Source organism: Mirounga angustirostris, unplaced genomic scaffold, assembly GCF_029215605.1.
Source record: "Mirounga angustirostris isolate CCGP_5_RB_7025 unplaced genomic scaffold, mMirAng1.0.hap1 SCAF_14, whole genome shotgun sequence".
Lineage (NCBI taxonomy): Eukaryota > Metazoa > Chordata > Mammalia > Carnivora > Phocidae > Mirounga > Mirounga angustirostris.
The window spans coordinates 79,263,406-79,284,019 of record NW_026991722.1 but is presented as its reverse complement, the minus strand read 5'-3'; the positions used below and the strand labels follow the sequence as shown (position 1 = coordinate 79,284,019).

Genomic DNA, 20,614 nt, shown 5'->3' with positions numbered 1-20,614 from the left:
GTGTGGTATACCAGCTGAATACCTATTTTACTTCTGTTTCTAGGCCATTGTAAATTGTGTAATAAAAAGCCTTTTCTTACTAACATTGATTTCTAGACAGCTCCCAGCCAAGTTATGGGCCACCTTTAGAAAGTAGCTAGGGTAAAATGTTAGTGTATTTAACTTTGCTTGTGCCCTCATCTTATTTTTGATCCTATTTTCCTTAATCTAGGTTTTTCATCTGTTAAAAATAACCTTTTTGCTGATTTCTGTGACATTTTTATTTGCTCCCTTGAATTATTTTTACCTGAAGTGTAAATAAATAGCACTTTTTCTTTAGTCCTCTGGAGTCATTCCTCTGTTTCCTCACCAGATTCATATACCTTCGGGTCTTTTTTTAGTTTTGCATTTCATTCCATGTCTTCCAGATATTTATCTCTAGACATGACTTCTCATATTTACTCTGGTCTTATATTTTGGGGGGGTGCCTTTAAGAAATATTCTTAATATTGACATGTGTGTTTTCTCACAAGTCAGGTATCCTGTTGCAGTCATTTTTATCACAATTTTCCCTTTTCAGCCTAGAAATTTTATCAATTATCATTTTTCTTCATTTTATAGATGAATCTTATCCTTGCATTTCACATTGATTTCCTTTGAAATGTCTATGATAGTAATTCTACTTGCCTCATTCTTTTAGCCACCATGTGTTTCTACACTATTTGGCCCTGCTTCTGGTTCCTTCCCACCACTGGACCACCCATATAGTTAGGCTTTTGAGCCTGATTTCCTGCTGCCTGCTTCACTGAGGCCTCTTACCTTCAGAGATTTGCCGTGAGAGTCTATTACTCACTGATGTATCTGTAATTGTAACCTTTTCACAATGTAGCTGAGTCATTAAATGCAACTGAAAAAAAATGACTTTGTAAGATTATCTAGTTTGCAAAAAGTCCTTACTTTGAAGAGGCTACCACAAAATATCTATCAAGGACTGGTGTGGGTAAATGCTCTGAGAAAATCCAAATGAAAAAGTTTTATGTAAAAGATTCTTCGAACTGTTTTAAAATAAGCACCGTTATAAGATATGATTGAGATATTTTCGGATGAGACATTCATCTCTTAGTGTGCTACTGTGCCCTGGAGATTAAAACACAATTTTTACCTTATTGTCAATAGCCTTATGCTTAAACAACCTTCTTCACAGTCAGATTTTTTTTTTTTTTTTTTTTTTTAAGAGTAGCAAAGACTTTAGCAAGAGTCTTTTCAGATTATCTACTGCAGGATTACCAAACCCATTATGGAATGGTCCACTCCTCACACTATTTAATGGCCTTATGGGGCAGTGTGGCCATCCTGCTGTCCGACTAAACCATCCCATTATGCCACACAAATCCGTTTTACTGCCCACTAGGGCACCATTGAGTGTGATTCAGCAGTAATTTAATGCCACCCTAGTGGCCTCAGAGAGTTACTGCTGCACGGGCAGGAGAGCTCACGTTTTTCCCTGGGTGGATTTATATATTGGGAGGAACTGGCTGACCCGCTGTATAACTTTGTTGCACACAGATTAAACCTTGGCATCATCTAGTGGGCCCTTCCTGAGCAATATCTCACACCCATGCTTGCCAAGAAGTATGTTAGGATGTGAGTAGACTTGCTACCCTGCTTAGTACAGATGCATTTGTTGTTTTCATATTCACTCACCATCTTTTTACTTCTAATTTTGTGAGTCTGGAAGACCCAAAGTTGTCTTTTATCCCTTCTTTTTTTGATAAGAATGGCATATAAGGTTTCTAGTCTATTTATTCTGTTAAATATTCGTAGGATCGACCTTCATTTTCTTGTTTTCACACTTTGGGGGAGAATCACATAATTATTTTATTCTCAATTTACAACACTACAAGCTGTTATAAGCCATTCTATATTGTAGTAGAGTGTTGTAAGATAGAAATTGGAAGCTTTTTTTCTCTCTTTCTTGGCAAATGATCTCATTACTCTTGGTTTTAAGGTGCATTGTGAATACACATTATCTGAGGCCCTTACCAAATTTGAAAGATTTGGGGATTTTTCAAATCAGTCTTTTGGTAGGAGTTAGCACTGTTAAGTCCATCTCTTAACCTGCTAACTTGTGTGTGATTGATTCACAACTTTCCATCAGAGTGTTGGCAGTTTTTAGTCATTATAAAAATAATTAACACTTAGAGTCCTCTTCACTGATTTGGGGATCTCTTGTGTGCTTAAAAGATATAACCTTGTCAGAGGCATCTCTTTTGTAATGTTACAATGATGCAATAATGTTGTATTGTTACAGTGATACAGTTATATTTCAGGTGTGTGTTTCTTGACGTTACTTTAATTCTCATTTCAGGCATAAACTTTTAAAACGTTGTGCAGTAGGACCCAATCGACCTCCCGCAATATCTCAACCAGGGTTCAGTGCAGGACCATCATCATCTTCATCTTTACCACCTCCTGCGTCTAAGCACAAAACAACAGAAAGACCGGAAAAGGGAGACAAACTGCAAAAGAGACCCTTGATACCATTTCACCATAGGCCCTCTGTGGCCGACGAGTTCTGTATGGAGCAGGATACACCAGGACAGAAGCTAGGGTTGGCAGGGATAGACTCCTCCTTAGAGGTGTCTAGCAGTAGGAAGTATGATAAACAAATGGCCGTGCCTTCCAGAAATACAAGCAAGCAAATGAATCTGAATCCTATGGATTCACCTCATTCCCCTATTTCCCCTCTGCCGCCAACACTCAGCCCTCAACCACGAGGTCAGGAAACAGAGAGTTTGGACCCGCCATCTGTCCCTGTGAACCCAGCTCTCTATGGAAATGGGCTAGAACTCCAGCAGTTGTCGACTCTGGATGACAGAACTGTCCTCGTAGGCCAAAGACTGCCTCTGATGGCAGAGGTCAGCGAGACGGCCTTATACTGTGGGCTCAGGCCCTCGAATCCCGAGTCGTCAGACACGTGGTGGCACCATTACCGCCTCCCCCCCATTGATGATGCTGAGTTCCGGCCCCCAGAGCTCCAGGGCGACAGATGTGATGCCAAAATGGAGGTAAACTCAGAGAGCACTGCGTTGCAAAGGTAAGGAGACTGCATACCACCCAGCTGATCACCTGTTGACCAAGGCATAGGGTCCTGAGGGGGGCTTTCCTCCTCATCTCCCCATGCTCACCCTTCAGAGCCAAAATGAAAGATGCTTTTCTTCACCATTCTAGACTCTGCATTTGGGAAATGCTAAAAAGTCAAATGTTTTGTCCTTTATGAGGTTTCACACGTGTCGTTATTTAAACATGTTGGCAATATAAAGATTTCATTGTGGCATTTAGGACATTGGTATTAACTTATTTTTGGCCTGCTGTTAGTCAAAGAATATAGCTTGATGACACTTTCCATATTGTGGTCAGTGCCTTCTTTGTATGTTGACACTTTTAAGGAGGGCTTTGCATGCATTTAGGTATGTATCCTGCATCTAGTAATAATACTATTTATAGTGCTGTTGAGCTACCCATTATTCTTCACAGTTTACCCAGACCATCTCAGTTAATCTTCACCACAGTCATATTACTACCTTATTTTCATAGCTGAGAAAGAAGCGAGGGTCAAGCAGTTAGTAAATGACACAGATTGAACTTGAACCTAGGTAGTCTGTCCTTAGAGCCCATTTATGCTCTTAACCGGAATCCATGGAATCAGAGACAAAAGCATATTCTTCACAAAGACCTACTAAGTTTTATTTGTGAACATAATCTCTAAAAGAACTTCTTTAGAGAGAAAAATTTTCTAAGTTTAAGTTTTGCAAATGCTTTAAGTTATAAATGCTGCTTTAAAAAAAAAATCAGTCTTTTTACTTCGTTTACCTTGCTTAAATTGTCATTTATTTTCCCTTTTAGACTCTTAGCACAACCTAACAAACGGTTTAAAATCTGGCAAGAAAAGCCACCCCAGATGCAGCCACTCCACTTCCTTGAGCCATTGCCTCTAGCTCAACAACCTGGAGACAGTTTGGGAGAAGTCAATGATCCATATACCTTTGAGGATGGCGACATAAAATACATCTTTACAGCAAACAAGAAATGCAAACAAGGGACGGAGAAAGATTCCCTGAAAAAGAATAAGGTACTATTTAACAAAGAGAGTGTCCAGCACGGTGTGGGTTTTGATCTATGTCAGTACAACATGTGTGGGAAAATTTTGAGGCAGAATGTTTGAGGTAGTCTTGCCTGATTGCTCTGTCCCCATATTCATGCTCTTGGTATTATTGTATCGAACAACGTATTGTTCCTTTTTATGTCATGGCTCACCTTTGTTTAAAAGTCAGCTGAACATAAATGAAGCCTCATATTTTCCAGGCTATAGCTTGTACGGTGCATGTTTCCTCTCATATGCTAATTCTTGTTGGCCTATGCTCCCTGCTTAATTCTTTTTAATTACTATTCCAAAATATCCAAAATGTAAGGGAAAAAATGCTGATAACAATATCTATTGTTTATTGAGCGCTTAGTATATTTACGGTACCAAGCGCTTTACCTATATATCTATCTGAATTAATATCAACACTACTCCTAGATTGTGTCAGTATTAATTTTACTGGTTTCATTGTCATAAAAAATGAGTACTGGGGGTGTCTGCTGTCTTTAGCCTTACATTTTAAAACATTCCAAAATACTGGGCCATTTAAAGAGGTACTCTTGAGAATAGAGGAAATAAGACCATTAAAAGAGGCCTGTACAGTGCAGGAGAATGCTTGAGAGATTCCTTTATAGAGATCTGTCTAGATCCCGAAAGCTTGAACCATAGTTCAGCATCTAAAATGTTGTTAAAGGCAGCTTTTCACACCATGGCAGGTCTGTAATCAAATGCCACCAGTACTGGTTAGGCTAAAACCCAGATGGACTCAAGAATACGCCATAGGATTGGAGGGGCAGCGTGGGAGTTTTGGGTTCTGTTTAAATTCAGGGGAAAGGACATACCTTTTATTTCCCTTGGTTGCATAGACCATGGTTTATCATACTTGTGCTCATAACAAGTTCCATTCTACCCTCTAATTCTTTGTGTTCTCCCTCATATTCCACACTTTGGGTTGGTGTTCATGTGTTTTGTTTGGCTGAATTTATTATACAGTCAGAGGATGGATTTGGTACCAAGGATGTCACTACACCAGGTCATTCCACGCCGGTGCCTGATGGGAAAAATGCCATGTCTATTTTCAGTTCTGCTACTAAAACAGGTGTGTACAATGATTATTTGCCTCACTTGGATTGTTGCTAAAGTAAAATGCAAGGGAGATGCTTCTCGATTTAGAATTATATTTTTACTGTAATAGCAATAATTTGACCCATCTTTAATTTTTCATAGTTTGTTTTTCAGTTACTTTCAAAACTGATAAACATATTTGGAAATAATTGTCTCTAAATTTAACTGAAAACCTAGGGAAAAAGAAAAATCACAGGCAGGTCTTGCTCACTGAGATCCATGCCCTCTCCTCACTCCTTTTCTGTGGATGAAGTTGCTCATTCTGCGTCTTTGCCTCCTTTCCCGCAGATGTCCGGCAGGATAATGCTGCTGGCAGAGCTGGCTCCAGTAGCCTTACACAGGTGACAGACCTGGCACCTTCCCTGCATGACTTAGACAACATCTTTGACAATTCCGATGATGACGAACTTGGGGTGAGTCTGCCATAGCGACTGAAACAGAAATCTTCCTACATGGGAGGGCTTAGGTCACTGTTGGAGGATATCCTTATCGTTTGGTCTACTGAATTTTGGGGCCTCTTATTTCAGGTTCAGAAAGTTCTGCAGAAATGTTTGAATACTTTGAAAGGATTCTAAAAGTTGTCGGTGTAGTCTCTAACACCCCTTGGGTTCTCTTTGTTAATGTCTTCTTTTATTAGTTTCTTCCTGTTGTAAATTTTAAAATCTTTCCCATTCAGTTTTTAAATCCTTCTAAATATCATGAGACTAGTAGAAGTGTATTATGTAATCCCTTTATCTCAGATTTTAAAGATAATGCCCCGTAACTTTTTATTCATCTCATCAGTCAGAACTTAGTCTACATTTTGAGAGATAAACAGGTTTGATCTATACTTTTTAGGGTTATGGCACAATAGCAGGGAAAAAGGACTTATGTACCTAGAAGTTAAATAATACAAGGCATGATGTGGTTAAAGTGACAGGTAAGAATTATAATTCTTAGGAGAACAGCTGAGCGGCTCTGAATCAGGAAATTTATGTCCTTGTCCTCCTAACCACCTCTGTACTTTTGGGCAGATGGAAGTACCTGTTTATTTCTGGGGGACCAAGAAATGAGTAAGGTCCTTTCTTCAAGGAAATAAGTTTATCAGTTTATTTTTCTTTCACTTATGTATGTACTTAACCTTTCTTCCCTTTCGTCCATTTCCCATATATTTGTTACTCATTTGATGGTCAGTTCCTTTGTGACGTGTATTGGAGGTTACAAATATTATTATCCCGCCCTGATACTTGAGGTACTCACAGACCTCAGGAGAAGTAGCATGTAAATAAAGTTAAAAATTACTTAAAAATATACAAAAATATATACACGCACGCACGTTTATTACTGTGAGTGCTGTAATTGACCTGCGTCTAAAGATGCTGGACGTTCAAGTACAAAGTGACAGACGGGCAGTGTTTAAGTTAAGGTTTAAAGGTTAAGTAGGAATCAGAATTCTGAAGCCTGTTCTCACTTTAAAATAAAATGTATCTGATTAACAGATACTATACACCATTAGTAATGTTAAGTACTTAGGAGATGATGAGATCATAATGGCCTCCAAGAAAGGATTTGACTTAAAATGTGGAAAGACAGGGTTAGTGAGAGGCAGGGGAGAGGCATTAGTTTGAACCTGGAATGAGCCTTGGTTAAGCAACAAGGATGAACCAGCTGAGGGTGGGGAGCATAGTGAACAGACCATTGGTCTGCTCTCTGAGTGGTGGGTAAAGATTGACAGGGTTAGGAAGGTTTTTGACCACACTTACGGCTTTGGACTCCAAACTCTGCCTGTAATGTGCCCCTCCGTGAAGGCTGCTGAGTGTGGAACTGACTAGGTAGAAGCCAGTGCTGGTTTTCATCAGTCTCATACACAGAAAGCAGGAGTACTATTTGGTAACTTTGATTGGATTAAAACACAAGGACCGAAATTTAGGCAGTGGCTGTGTGAAGGAAAAGGACGTGACAGTGAGAAAAACTGTAGTACAAGGAAGGACATGTTTACTTCGTGTGTTGATCCAGGCATCCGAGAGCCTTTTTGAACTTCACTGTCTCCCTATACATCAGGCATTAGGTAGGACTGATTTTTTTTTTTTTTAAGATTTTTTATTTATTTATTTGACAGAGAGAGAGATAGCAAGGGCAGGAACGCAAGCAGGGGGAGTGGGAGAGGGAGAATCAGGCTTCCCGCTGAGCAGGGAGCCCGATGCGGGGCTCGATCCCAGGACCCCGGGATCATGACCTGAGCCGAAGGCAGATGCTTAACGACTGAGCCACCCAGGTGCCCCTAGGTAGGACTGATTTTAATGGTCCTTAGGGTTTGGTTAGCTGCTTTGGTGGGGATGGTGGGACGAAACATGAAAAGACAAGGAATCAAAAAGAAGTAGAAAGGGAGGAATAAGAAAGGGTACAAAGTAAGCATTGCGGAGTAGCCAGGGCCTGTTCACAGCCACCATCCCCAGTGATTGTTCTTAGTGCTCAGAGCCATCGTACTTACATCTGTATAAATTGTGTATTACTGTTGGACTAACTGAAGATATGTTTACTTTGGTTTTTGAATATATTCTTAGTAACATTAATATGTGAAGGAGGGTTGGACATTTTTAATCTAATTTTCATTTCTCTAAAATGATTGTTTCTGCTTTACTCTGATTTCTAGCCTGGCATTTAATCAAGAGAATCGCTTACCTTAGAATTGTTTTTGCTTAAATCATCTTACTGATAGCTGGTGTTGTGAGACTGTTCAAGTTTTCATCTCAGATGTCTTTGAATTTAATTTTACATTTCAACCCTGTGACATTGAATAAGTATACATATGTAAAAGGCCTTCAATTTGTGAGAATCTTTTTTTTTTTGCTTTGTTTTATCTTGCCACTAATTCATTTGAGTTCTTAAAGATAATCTTGCCTATTAAAGGACTTAATTTATTTTGAATAACAAATCAAAGAAACGCCCTCTCTGCATATTTCAATAATTTTATGTGATAAGGTTATTTTTTATGAAGATGAACAGTAACTGCGGAAATAGGAGCAGAAGATACATGGGATATTTTTTTGTGGTGAAAAATAAAAATACTTTGGGATGGCTTGAGGTCATCTCTTTTAACTGCCTGCTTCCAAACAGAAGGAAAACCAGACTGATAGCCAATTACTCCTTGGAGGCACCATCCTAATTTAATTATTGTGTCCCTGAAACCACTTCTCTAATGACCTGGGAGGAGGAAGATTTGTTTAAGGTCTGTAAGTTGTGCTTTGATGGTGCAGTCTGCCCTTACCAGATCCATGCAGAGAAGATTCAGTCACTGTGGTTTTCATTCTTGATAAGCTTGTAGCCTTCTCCTTGGCTTCACTGTCTGTGGCTGTTCCTAGAAGTTCACTTGTGAACACTATGTAAGGAAGCATCTTTATTCCAAAATATCAGTAGGCATATGTTAAGAAATAGTTGACTACTGCCCTACTTAGATCAAGTGTGTTGCCCTATTTTAATAATAATAATCTTTTCTTAGGCTGTATCACCTGCGCTGCGTTCATCAAAAATGCCTGCAGTTGGGGCAGAAGACCGACCTCTTGGGAAGGATGGAAGAGCTGCTGTTCCTTACCCACCAAGTAAGAAAAGGAAATTGAGCTTTGGCTTACTATTTATAACTTATACCAAGTGTTCTCATACTCAGTGGTGCCTTATCTGAGATTCCCCTCTGTTCCCCACCCCCTTTTTTTCTTTTAACAGAATATTAACTATGAATTAAAACTTGTATAAGTTGGAATTCCTGAGATGGGGCAGGCAGCTAAGAGACCATTTTAGTTGGAATTTCTTTTGCTTTTGTTTTCAAATTAATAATTAACTCTTACGGTTTAGAATGTGGAAAAATGGGTTTTATGTTTGTTTCTCTAATAACCTTTCTCTAGTAGGATAAATGCTACCCAGTGATTTTCAGAGTGATATTCCAGTAAAAGAGCTTGTGAAGATGTTTCAGAAAATTTAATTTACCCAAGGATGAGGAACATTTGCTATTTGTGGTCCTTTTTCTAATTCATACTGAAGTTTTTGTGTTTCATTTTGAGATCAAATAGTTTATTGCATATGATGACAAGAAGAGAAACTTCCTTTTTTTTTTTTTTTTTTTTTAAAGTTACTCTTCACCCTAGGAAACTACATTACTGTACAAGAGAAAAGACAGGGTAGCTTACATGGATACTCAGGCAGAAACATAATTCCATTGCAAATCATTCTTTAATACCTTCTCATTAACTTCAGCTGGTAATGAGAACAAATTGAGGGGAAAAACCACTATGTCATAGGGATGAGTCAAAAAGTTTTATGAACCTATAAATGTGTGCTGATTTACTCAAATGTAGAAGTGTGAAGTATACAGAGATTGGATTTTGACAGCTTTAGTAGATCCATAGCTTTTTAAAATATGCAAAGCTTTCTCAAGCATGACATGTATGAAAATGAATAATGGTAGCCAGCCAGTTGCTGTAGTTTTTTTAATTAAACATTTTTCTTTTTTTATTACTCTGCACTGCAGAATTTTGCAAACATGGAATTCACAGATTCAAAGAAACAATATTAAAGTAGATACGTATGGAATGAATGCATTTTTTCCCTTGTATTGAACCAGTGAACCCTCTGCCCTTTTTGACATTAAGTGATACGTTGTGATGTTAAATGTTAAAACGTCTGATAACTTGTCCAAGATTATTGGACTTAACAACATTGCACTCACGCACCATTCTGCTAGTCAGTGTCATTGCCCAGGAAAGTATATGTGTACTCTCTTCTCTCGCTCATCTTTATTCTGAAAATAATTATTTTCAAAAGGAAGCTACTCAAAATTTTATGATAAAGTACAGGTTATAAAAATTAATTAATATGAAATATAGCAAAAATATAAGCATTAGGAAAATACAGATATAAAAGAGTGAATAAGATCTTCCGATGTGCACGAAGTATACATGGGTAAATGTGTGTATGTGTGTGTATATGTACATATACACAATCTTCCTCCCAAAACATGACCATGAAATAGCATGGCAAGATGTTCTCATCTCTGCAAGAGCTTTATTGTACATTGAGGCGGAGAGACTGACATATTATAAAATTTAGTGTCTAGAACAACACCATTCAATTTAATAGAAATACAGTGTGAGCCAAAAATGAGAGCCACATAAGCAATCTTAAATTTTCTAGTAGTTACATTACAGGAAGTAAATAAGAACCATGTAAAATTAATTTAAATAATATATTTACTTAATATAACCAATAGTGTCATTTTTACATGTAATCAGTATAAAAAATATTGAGTGAATGAATATTTTACTTTTTTTTTTTTGTACTATTTGGAATCTTTTTTTTTGTTTTTTTTTTTAATCTGTGGAATTTTTTATACACATAGCACATCTCAGTTTGGACAACCCTTGGCTTGAGTGCTCTATAGCCTATGTGGCTAGTGGATACTGTGTTTGAGAGAATAGGTCCATAATTACTCATTTATGTATGTAGTAATGTAATAGTGAAGAAAGCAACACGCAGTAATAACTTGGTTTAATTTGGCATCGAGTGTGTGTTAAGGTAGTATTGTGTGATAATCATGCATACAATGGTACACCTCAACTCCAGCCCATTCTGGTAGCTGTTCTCGCCTTGCTTTAGCATTTTTAGAAGAAAATTGGACAAACAAGTCATGGTTTTCTATTTTGGAGGACCAGAATGTTTCTTTGGGTTTCTGTCTTCTTTCTATCTTACCCACTTTGACTCCATTTCTTTCATCTCAAAACCTGTTGAGGGTCATATCTTTTCAGAAATTCCTTGTAACTTAACAGCATTTTCGTCTTTTTTCCAGTCAAAAATGGGGAGGGCGGGCTAATTATTATTGGCTTCATCACTTACTGAATGTTTAGATGTTACATGGTGAAGCGTTCACTTCTATGCATATGTTATTTAATGTGTACAAAAAAATATGAGGTAGATATTATTACCATTTGCAGATGACAAACTTGAAGCTAGAGAGGTTAAGAGTCTTCCTTAAGAATATCTGATAATGGGGGGCGCCTGGGTGGCTCAGTCGTTAAGCATCTGCCTTCGGCTCAGGTCAGGATCCCAGGGTCCTGGGATCAAGCCCCACATCGGGCTCCCTGCTCAGCGGGAAGCCTGCTTCTCCCTCTCCCACTCCCCCTGCTTGTGTTCCCTCTTCGCTGCATCTCTCTCTGTCAAATAAATAAATAAAATCTTAAAAAAAAAAAAAAAAGCTGATAATGGGGCGCCTGGCTGCTGAGTCAGTGGAGCATGTGACTCTTGATCTTAGGGTTGTGAGTTCAAGCCACACGTTGGGTGAAGAGATTACTTAAAAATAAAATCTTAAAAAAAAAAAAAGAGTATCTGGTAATAATAGTGAAATCCACTTTTCTGAAGTGAATCTCTGGCAAGTAGAATCTTATTTTCCATACTTTTTTTGTGTGTTCTCTTTTACCTTTGGTAAAAAATATCAAGGTGGCTGAGGTGTTGAAAATTGAGATACATAACTGTGTTAGGTAGCATCGAAGAGTTTGAGTATCCCCAAGTGAGAAACACCTTTAGAACATTTCTTAGACAAAATTCAGTAGCCAATTCGGTAAAAATAATTTTTGGTAAAATTTTATACCATAGCCAGAATACTTGTATGTGAAGGAAAGGCTGTGTTTAAGTTCATTGTCATTTTAACACAAACAGAATTTGTACAGTTTATTTTCCAAATATTTACTTGATGATTAAGATCTATAATATAATAGGAGTTTGAAGATTTTATGAGGTTGACTTAGAATTTAAAATGTTATAATATACTTAAACATTAATTTTATGTTAAAATTGACCCATAGCTGTTCTTTGGCTTGGGAAAAGGAGTAGGGACTGAAAGATAAAGGTGATGGTTGTATTTCAAGTGGAACCTAACTCAGTATTAAAATCTTTACTCTTGTTTTAAAGAAAACTTACTGATTTCATTGCTGCTACATTTGAAGACCTGTTTTTCTTCTTCAGACTCCAGTGGTTCTCTGGGAGTTTCTGGCTTGGCTTATATCCCTAGTTCTATGAATTGTTACATTCCTTAACGGTAAAATACTGTCCTAGCAAGATGGTGCCTTGAAGATCTACTTGGGGGGTTTAGTTTTTTCTTTCCTCCCCCCCCTTTTTTTCCCTTTTTCTCTTTCTTTTTTTCTTGGCAGCAGCAGGCACCATTTTGTCTAATGAAATCTTATACAGAATCCTACTGTAGGGAATAAATGGAAGTGCAGCTTCTCTAATGAGAGGGAAAGTTGGTATCTGAGGTCCCGTCTGTTGGCCTCTTCCTTCCCTTGTCTTATAGATAAGCATCGGAGGCCAAGGGAGGGTAAATTATTCAGAATTATTTAATTGTTTAACTAGGAAACAAGGTAAAGATCATCTCATGCAGAGGTTTTTACTTTTTTCTGCCTCCATATGTCGGAAGCTTCCCTCCCCCCATAAACAAAGGAAAGAAAGTAAGCCTGGTGGGAATCACACATCTAGTTCAGCCATTTAGATGAAGGATCTGAAGCCCCCAGGGAGGAAGTGACCTGACCCGACTGTAGCAGCACTGAGCTGTGGATCCATTCTGGATGTTGCCGCTTTATACGGCTCTGCCTCAGACTCTAGCCCAGGGCAGAGTGTGGTGTGGTCGTTCTTTATTAATTTCTGATTCAGAAGTAGAGGTCGTATCTTAGTCTAGTCAGTGGTTACTCTTTGCCTCTTTAAATGCTGAAGTTGATAGAAAGAACAATATGATTGGAAATTGGGACATCAGGTGCCATTCCAGAACACTGACTTAAAGGCGGTCTCCAAATTTGTAAATAAATTTGCTGTGCAGGACACCCCCTAGTGGCCAAGTTTCACAGCTACAACTTACATTGCCTTATATCTGCTCCTGCATTCAGAATCCCTGCCTTAATGAGCCCCTGCTAATGATGATGGCTAACCTCAGGTATATTAAGATGTTTTTTAAAAAAGGATTGAGAATCCCTGTTTTAAGCATTTCTTAAAAGATACTTTTTTTACTAGTTGGATTTTTAATAAATTGTCTTTTGGTTCTAGGTAGGATTATTAAACCTAACTATGAAGTTTCATTTTAATGTCAGTATGGAATCATTTCCCTGAAGAGCAGTGAGTGTGGTAGATTTTTCAAACTAGCTAAGTAATCCTACTACATCTAAACCACCGTTCTACCTCCAAACAATTTCTATTTTCTGTAGTATAAATGCCTGATGGATTTTCCATGTAAAATTTGCTATAGGACATTTTTATATAATTCTGAAATATTTCATACATATTTGTAAGCAGAGATAGAACTTTAATAAAGTTATTCAATCTAATTTCTTTCAGCTTCTACTTATTTTCATCTCCTTATACTCTTAGGCGGTCATTTGTTAGAAGAAAAATGTATGTTACGTAGACTTTGTTCACTTAATTAATGTTGAAGCCAAATCATAAAGCATCAAGGGGATAGTGGTAAAGTTCCAGAAAAGGATAATTTTCTGCTGATGGCCTTCTTCTTAGAGACTTCCATTACTAATATTCTGTTGTGTAGCTGATACAACCATTCAATTAGCATTATTTCTGATGGCAGGTAGGGTGCCTGCCTACGAACTGGGATTTGTTAGAAGTCCTACCTGTTGAAATAAATATTGTTGTCTCTTCTCTTCTCTTCCTCCCTTCTCTTCTCTTCTCTTCTCTTCTCTTCTCTTCTCTTCTCTTCTCTTCTCTTCTCTTCTCTTCTCTTCCCTTAGCAGTTGCAGACTTGCAAAGGATGTTCCCCACTCCTCCTTCCTTGGAACAGCACCCTGCATTTTCTCCTGTAATGAATTATAAAGATGGAATCAGTTCAGAGACAGTGACAGCATTAGGCATGATGGAGAGCCCTATGGTCAGTATGGTTTCAACACAGCTCACTGAATTCAAAATGGAAGTAGAAGATGGATTAGGAAGTCCCAAGCCAGAGGAAGTAAAGGTAACTGCCAATATATTAATTTTATCAAGGCAGGGTGTTTTTTAAGCAGATTCACATACATCTTCAAAATAGTATTATCTGTATGCCATGTATACATAAGTTTCTAAGAATCCTCTGAATTGGATCACGAGGTACATTGCTTGGTATATTAACTATGGTGTCTTGATTAATTTAAAATTTTGGTATTAGCATTTTCTGCTGATTAGATGAGAGAGATACTGAATTCCAGTCATTTTTGTTATTGTTGTGGTGTGTCCTAAGTTGTTCACCGGCATTATCACTGGCCTCCCCTTTGTTGTCCCAGGACTTTTCATATGTGCACAAAGTTCCAACCTTTCAACCTTTTATGGGATCCTCCATGTTTGCTCCACTGAAGATGTTGCCGAGCCAATGCCTGCTACCTCTGAAGATCCCTGACGCCTGTCTGTTTCGGCCTTCGTGGGCAATCCCTCCGAAAATTGAACAACTGCCCATGCCGCCTGCAGCCATTTTCAATAGAGATGGCTACAAGTACGTGCAGGGACCGCGTCATGTTACCTGCCCCGTTGAATGTGGTGTTGATCTTAACCAAATATCTACTTAAAATGATGGCATCAGCATAGCATTTGAAACTTTCCTTTCTTGGCCATTCATGCTTTTGTGCACATTATTTTGTGTTGAAAATGTGCATATTTTCTAACTAAATTTTATGTACACGGATAAACTAAGATTATTTGCATAGCCAACCGTGGTGTTCATGCTCATTCAGCATCAGATCCGTGTCTACCACAGAATCAAACACTAGATTGGAGTTGGTAATATTATTTGGATAGTGGTGGTATTTGGTTTATATATTGGTGATCCCAAATGTGCTTACTTCAGGCACTTTAAAATCAAGTGTTAGCATGGACATTTTCTCTGTTGATGACCCCATGTCATATTAGAAAGCAGCAATGGGTTGTATGATACAGAAGAAGGAAAAGGAGGTGTTTATCGTAGCTTGGGCACATACCACTCTATCAAAAAACAGTAGTCTGTCACAATGTAGATTCAGTTTCCCCTATGATTAATAATTTCTTAATAAAATAAATGCTTTAAAATATAAGGCCATAAACTCAAATTTCTGTCAGGACCAGGTATGTGGGGATGACATGGGTTGGGGAAAGCAAAAGATTTGGCACCACTGATGGTCACTGTCATCCTGAGGGACAGTAGGAAAGAGCAGTTTGATGGAACTGTTAGGAGTATGCCTTACTCATTTTTTCATTCATTCATTCACCCATCCATCCACCCATCTATTCATTTTTTAAAAGATTTTATTTATTTATTCATGAGAGAGAGGCAGAGGGAGAAGCAGACTCCCTGCTGAGCAGGGAGCCCGATACGGGACCGCATCCCAGGACCCTGGGATCACGACCTGAGCTGAAGGCAGACGCTTAACCGACTGAGCCACCCAGGCGCCCAAGAGTATGCCTTATTTAAAGGGACTGTTTGCTATGCAATTACAGTGTATTGTTCAGGCAGGAATGCAGGAGACTGGAGTTCTGCACTTTTATGTAAATGTCCTTTTTAAAAATTGTTGGTAGCTAATTCAGAGTTACATTTTAGGAGCCAATAAAACAATAAGACAAATTCCAGATCCAGTCTGTGGGCTATATTTGTGACATCACATAAAACCCATCTTGACAAAACCAACTTTAATGTCATAAACAGGCTTTCTGTGTAGGTATGTAGAGTCAGTGTTGGAATGTGAAAAACTGTGATAGAGTGTAGGATAAAAGAACCCAGACTTGGGGAGGTAGAGCTGTGCTGTCATAGGACTCCATTCCTGCCTTTTTTTGTTTACTCCTGTGTATGACCTTAAATGACCAGCTTACCTGAGTCTTTCCCTTCTTTAAAATGGTATGATCCTGCCTGACTTCCTGCACAAGATTTTTGAAAGGTTCCAATGGTTGTGGAAATATTGTGGCAATAACAACTCACCAGCAGGAGGAAAGAATGTGCTCACAAGTACCCTGGTGGTGATCCCTGGGCTTGTTTTCGGCTGCCGTGCTCCAGTTGTACCTGAGCTTATTTAAGTAGGGACTGATCTAGTCCAGCGGAGCTGATAAGCCCAGAAGGGTTGCCACACCGTTCTCATCCAATGCAGCAGCTCCAGGAACCCATTTGACAGTTGAATTTCTTATACACGGAGACTCCTCAAAAAAGTGACACGCAGCCTTTGCTGTATGATAGTTTAAATAATAAATAAATAATTTAGACCATTGTTTAGATGTATTAAATCTATCCCTTGCCATCCCAAAGATCCTTGGTATTCTCAACTGGCGCTGTTAAGAACTTTCTTTGATGAAGGAAGTGTTTTGTATCTGCACCTTCCAATATGGTATCCCTGCCCTGATGTTGTAGCTGTGCATCTCTTAAAATGTGCCTAGTTGAGACCAAGGCTGAATTTTTAGTTTTATTCTTTCATTCATTCATTCATTTATTTATTTATTTTTAAAGATTTTATTTATTTGACAGAGGCACAGCGAGAGAGGGAACATAAGCAGGGGGAGTGGGAGAGGGAGAAGCAGGCTTCACGCAGAACAGGGAACCCGATGCAGGGCTCGATCCCAGGACCCTGGGATCATGACCTGAGCCAAAGGCAGACGCTTAACTGACTGAGCCACCCAGGTGCCCCTAGGCTGAATTTTCAGTTTTATTTAAGTTGATTTAAATTTAGCACATAGGGCTAGTGATAACCTTATTGGATAGCACAGTTCTAGACTATGTGAGTTCCTTCTGCTGGGGTCTCCATCACCTTGGCCACCCCTTTGTCACACTCAGCACACCAGCGCTCACTTGTTCGACATCTGTCATACTTGCTGTGAGCTAACTTTTCTTCCCCTTTTTTACTGTTGAATACCCAGCACCTAGCATAGTGTTGGTACTCAGTTCATTTTATTGAATGGGAAAAATCAGGTTACTATACAAGCTAAACCATTCTTACTACCTAGGGAGCAATTTAATTATTTAGGTTTTCATTTAGTAGTCATAGTTCCTTTTCTGATCTGAACTGTATAATAATTTCAGGGTTTTGTCAAACAGGAAAATTTGAACGGAGTCCAATTAGAGTAAAGATCATTATTACACACTTAATTATTTTGGTCTCTGAGGTAGCAGTGATTGCTAATCAAGGGTTCTGGATCATTTTTTATCTGTACTCAAAGATACCACTGTGCTTCAGATTTAGTTTCTTTCTGGTGCTTGATTTGGGTTTTTTGAGCTGGTAGTTTAGGTATAGCTAGTTAAAAATCACAAAATTATTTGAAGAGCCATTACTTTATGACATTCTTCTTCCAAATTATAAGTGAATGAATATGTAGTCTATTGGAAGAACATTAGTTTAAGCACAGTATTAATAGATTTCAAGAGAATATTAAGCATTAGATGAAATCTGTATTCTTTTGATACCTTCAAATTGGAAAGAATGGTCTCATTTGCTGTTTCACATGTACATTTAAGAATGTATATAAAAAACTTTTTTACAATAATAAAACAGCAAAACATTGTAGACACTATTTTGTTTTCTGTGTGGCTATTCCGAAAAGAAGTCATTGCTTATGAAAAAATAGATAACACATTGTGATCAGTCTGTGGGAACTAAAAATAATTGTGCTATAGGTAATGCATAGCATATTGAAAATTTAAAATGAACTAAAATTGCCTACCACCCCACAGAAATCTGTTAGAAGTTTGGAAGCTATGATACAATATGTGTACTGTGCAATTCATCTAATTAATACTAAGGTCTCCCAGCTACATATGTGATGTTGGTATTAATTGTAGTGTACTGGCCAATGGGTTTCCTACAGTTGAATTCCTTCATGGTCACTCAGTACTATAAAAATGCAAGCCTAGATAGGACTGTGCCTTGAAAATTAGAAAAATGGCAAATGTTCCTATGTGTTTGATTATAACTGCTTTAGATTCATATATGGATTATGGCCTCAGAGGACAGGTACAGTGGCCGACTTTCAATTTTAAAAAGTGACCAAAATGTAATTGCAGATTAGATGGAAATTTTATCCTGTGGTCTTCTAGCTAATTTAGCGTCTGAACTCATGTGTTAAAGTTCCACTTACCGGTTATAGTTTTTCAAAACTACATTGACCAAACCCAGCACCATGTTTTCTTATAAGAACAGTAAAGTTCCCTTGAAAGAGTAGGATGAAGATTGCTTAGATGTGGAATAAGTAGAAGGAAAATGGTGTATTACTCTTGGTGTATGGTGTATTATTCTTCATACCTTGCTTCTTGCTTTCCCATCCACTTTTATTGACTCCTTTGAGTCCTTTTTTTCTTTTTTAAGAAAAAATTGACTATACCTAGTGGTAGCCTGCATAAATGATAAGAACTGCACAGGCCAGGTGGGGTAATTGTGTGTGTATTCCAGCTTCTCTGACATGCACCCATTCCCGTTTGGTACTGTCTGTTGCAGTAATGTGCCTAGTGTCGGGAGCCTAGCAGACCCAGACTACCTGAATACACCACAGATGAACACTCCGGTGACGCTGAACAGCGCTGCCCCAGCCAGCAACAGTGGAGCAGGAGTTTTGCCATCTCCAGCAACCCCTCGCTTCTCTGTCCCCACACCACGAACCCCCAGGACCCCAAGAACTCCCAGAGGTGGGGGCACTGCCAGTGGGCAAGGGTCGGTTAAATATGATAGCACCGATCAGGGGTCACCAGCCTCCACCCCCTCTACCACGCGGCCCCTTAACTCTGTGGAGCCTGCCACCATGCAGCCCATTCCTGAGGCCCACAGTCTCTACGTCACCCTGATTCTCTCAGATTCTGTGATGAATATCTTTAAGGACAGAAACTTCGACAGCTGTTGCATCTGTGCCTGCAACATGAACATCAAAGGGGCCGACGTCGGGCTCTACATCCCCGATTCTTCCAACGAGGACCAGTATCGCTGTACCTGTGGGTTTAGTGCGATCATGAATCGCAAACTTGGCTACAATTCGGGACTCTTCCTGGAAGATGAGTTGGATATTTTTGGGAAGAATTCTGATATTGGTCAGGCTGCGGAGAGGCGCTTAATGATGTGTCAGACTACCTTCCTCCCTCAGATGGAGGGAGCCAGAAAGTCCCAGGAGCCGCCTATAAGCCTCCTCCTCCTCCTCCAGAATCAACATACACAACCTTTTGCTTCTCTGAGTTTCCTGGACTACATTTCCTCTAACAGTCGCCAGACTCTTCCCTGTGTAAGCTGGAGTTATGACCGGGTGCAAGCAGATAACAACGATTACTGGACGGAATGCTTTAATGCCTTGGAGCAGGGCCGCCAGTATGTGGATAATCCCACGGGTGGAAAAGTAGATGAAGCTCTGGTGAGAAGTGCCACTGTGCACTCTTGGCCTCACAGCAATGGTACGTTTCCCAGAACACATGTCTGCTTTGAAAATTATCTTGGTATGATGGTAAATTATAAACTTTCTTTACTTTGTTATAGGACAGAATTTTAAATTTCATTTCTTAAAAAAAAAAAAAACTAAAGTTAAGAGCTCTGTGGATAATCTTAAATCTAAGGACTGGAGCAATGTTATATCGAAACACCATTTGAGGAGACTGTTTTGTGAAAACTCCTTCTCATATTAATTCCTACAGGCAGTTCCTTTGGGAAGCTTATGACTGCTACGTATCTGCATCGATGAGAGTACACAGACAAATAGTTTGCACACCTTGCATGTTTAAATCCACCTATTCTAGATCAGTCATCCATGATACTTCCTCATGAAGCCTTCTACCCATTTCCAGAGCATTTTCTCCTTCCTTTGCTTTTCCAGTGTTTTGCATCTCTTATAACAATGATAACAGTTTACTTTGTGTTGTGGTTCCTGAGGCATGTCACTGGCTCTTCTATTATTAAAAGCTCCAGTTGATAAATAATCTGTGATGTTGAGCTCTTCAGCGAGCCATGCAACTTGCTGTTCCCTTCCCTTATTCATTCACTATTTATACTGTGATGCATCCTGGGGGATAAAATGACTGAAAGAGACAAGGCACCTCTTTGAGGGACTTTCTAATCTCTTCTGGAAGATGGACATCAGATTAATCAAATAATTATACAAATTAGCATATTATTAGGGTAAACCGTTATAAGCAATGAAAGCGTGGGGTGGGAGGGCCTTCCTAGGCTGGGGATCGGGGAAGACCTCCTTGAAGAAGTAGTAACATTAGAGATTTCAGTGCCAAGTACAGAGTAACTGGCTAAAGAGGGTAGAGAGCAAGGAATTGTGCCCCAGGCAGAAGGAGCAGCAAGAGGGAAGGCCCAGAGTTACATAGAGCTTGGAGCTTTGAAAGACCTGAAGGACTCTGTTTCAAATAAACAAATCTCTCTCTCTCTTTTTTTTTTTTTTAAAGGGGGTTGG

General features: G+C 38.9%; 1 protein-coding gene across 3 annotated transcripts in view; it reads left to right on the top strand.

Annotated features, from left to right (window-relative positions):
* MED13L (mediator complex subunit 13L) overlaps positions 1 to 20,614 on the top strand; it is a 308,077-nt gene that overhangs the window by 253,523 nt on the left and 33,940 nt on the right. For all 3 annotated transcript variants that reach the window (XM_045887569.3, XM_064578438.1, XM_045887572.3), the window contains 8 exons: positions 2,348 to 3,076; positions 3,886 to 4,111; positions 5,117 to 5,222; positions 5,537 to 5,661; positions 8,727 to 8,826; positions 13,996 to 14,216; positions 14,521 to 14,726; positions 18,676 to 19,613. In XM_045887569.3, coding sequence (XP_045743525.1) covers positions 2,348 to 3,076; positions 3,886 to 4,111; positions 5,117 to 5,222; positions 5,537 to 5,661; positions 8,727 to 8,826; positions 13,996 to 14,216; positions 14,521 to 14,726; positions 18,676 to 19,613 — 2,651 coding nt within the window. The remainder of the gene's footprint in view (positions 1 to 2,347; positions 3,077 to 3,885; positions 4,112 to 5,116; positions 5,223 to 5,536; positions 5,662 to 8,726; positions 8,827 to 13,995; positions 14,217 to 14,520; positions 14,727 to 18,675; positions 19,614 to 20,614) is intronic.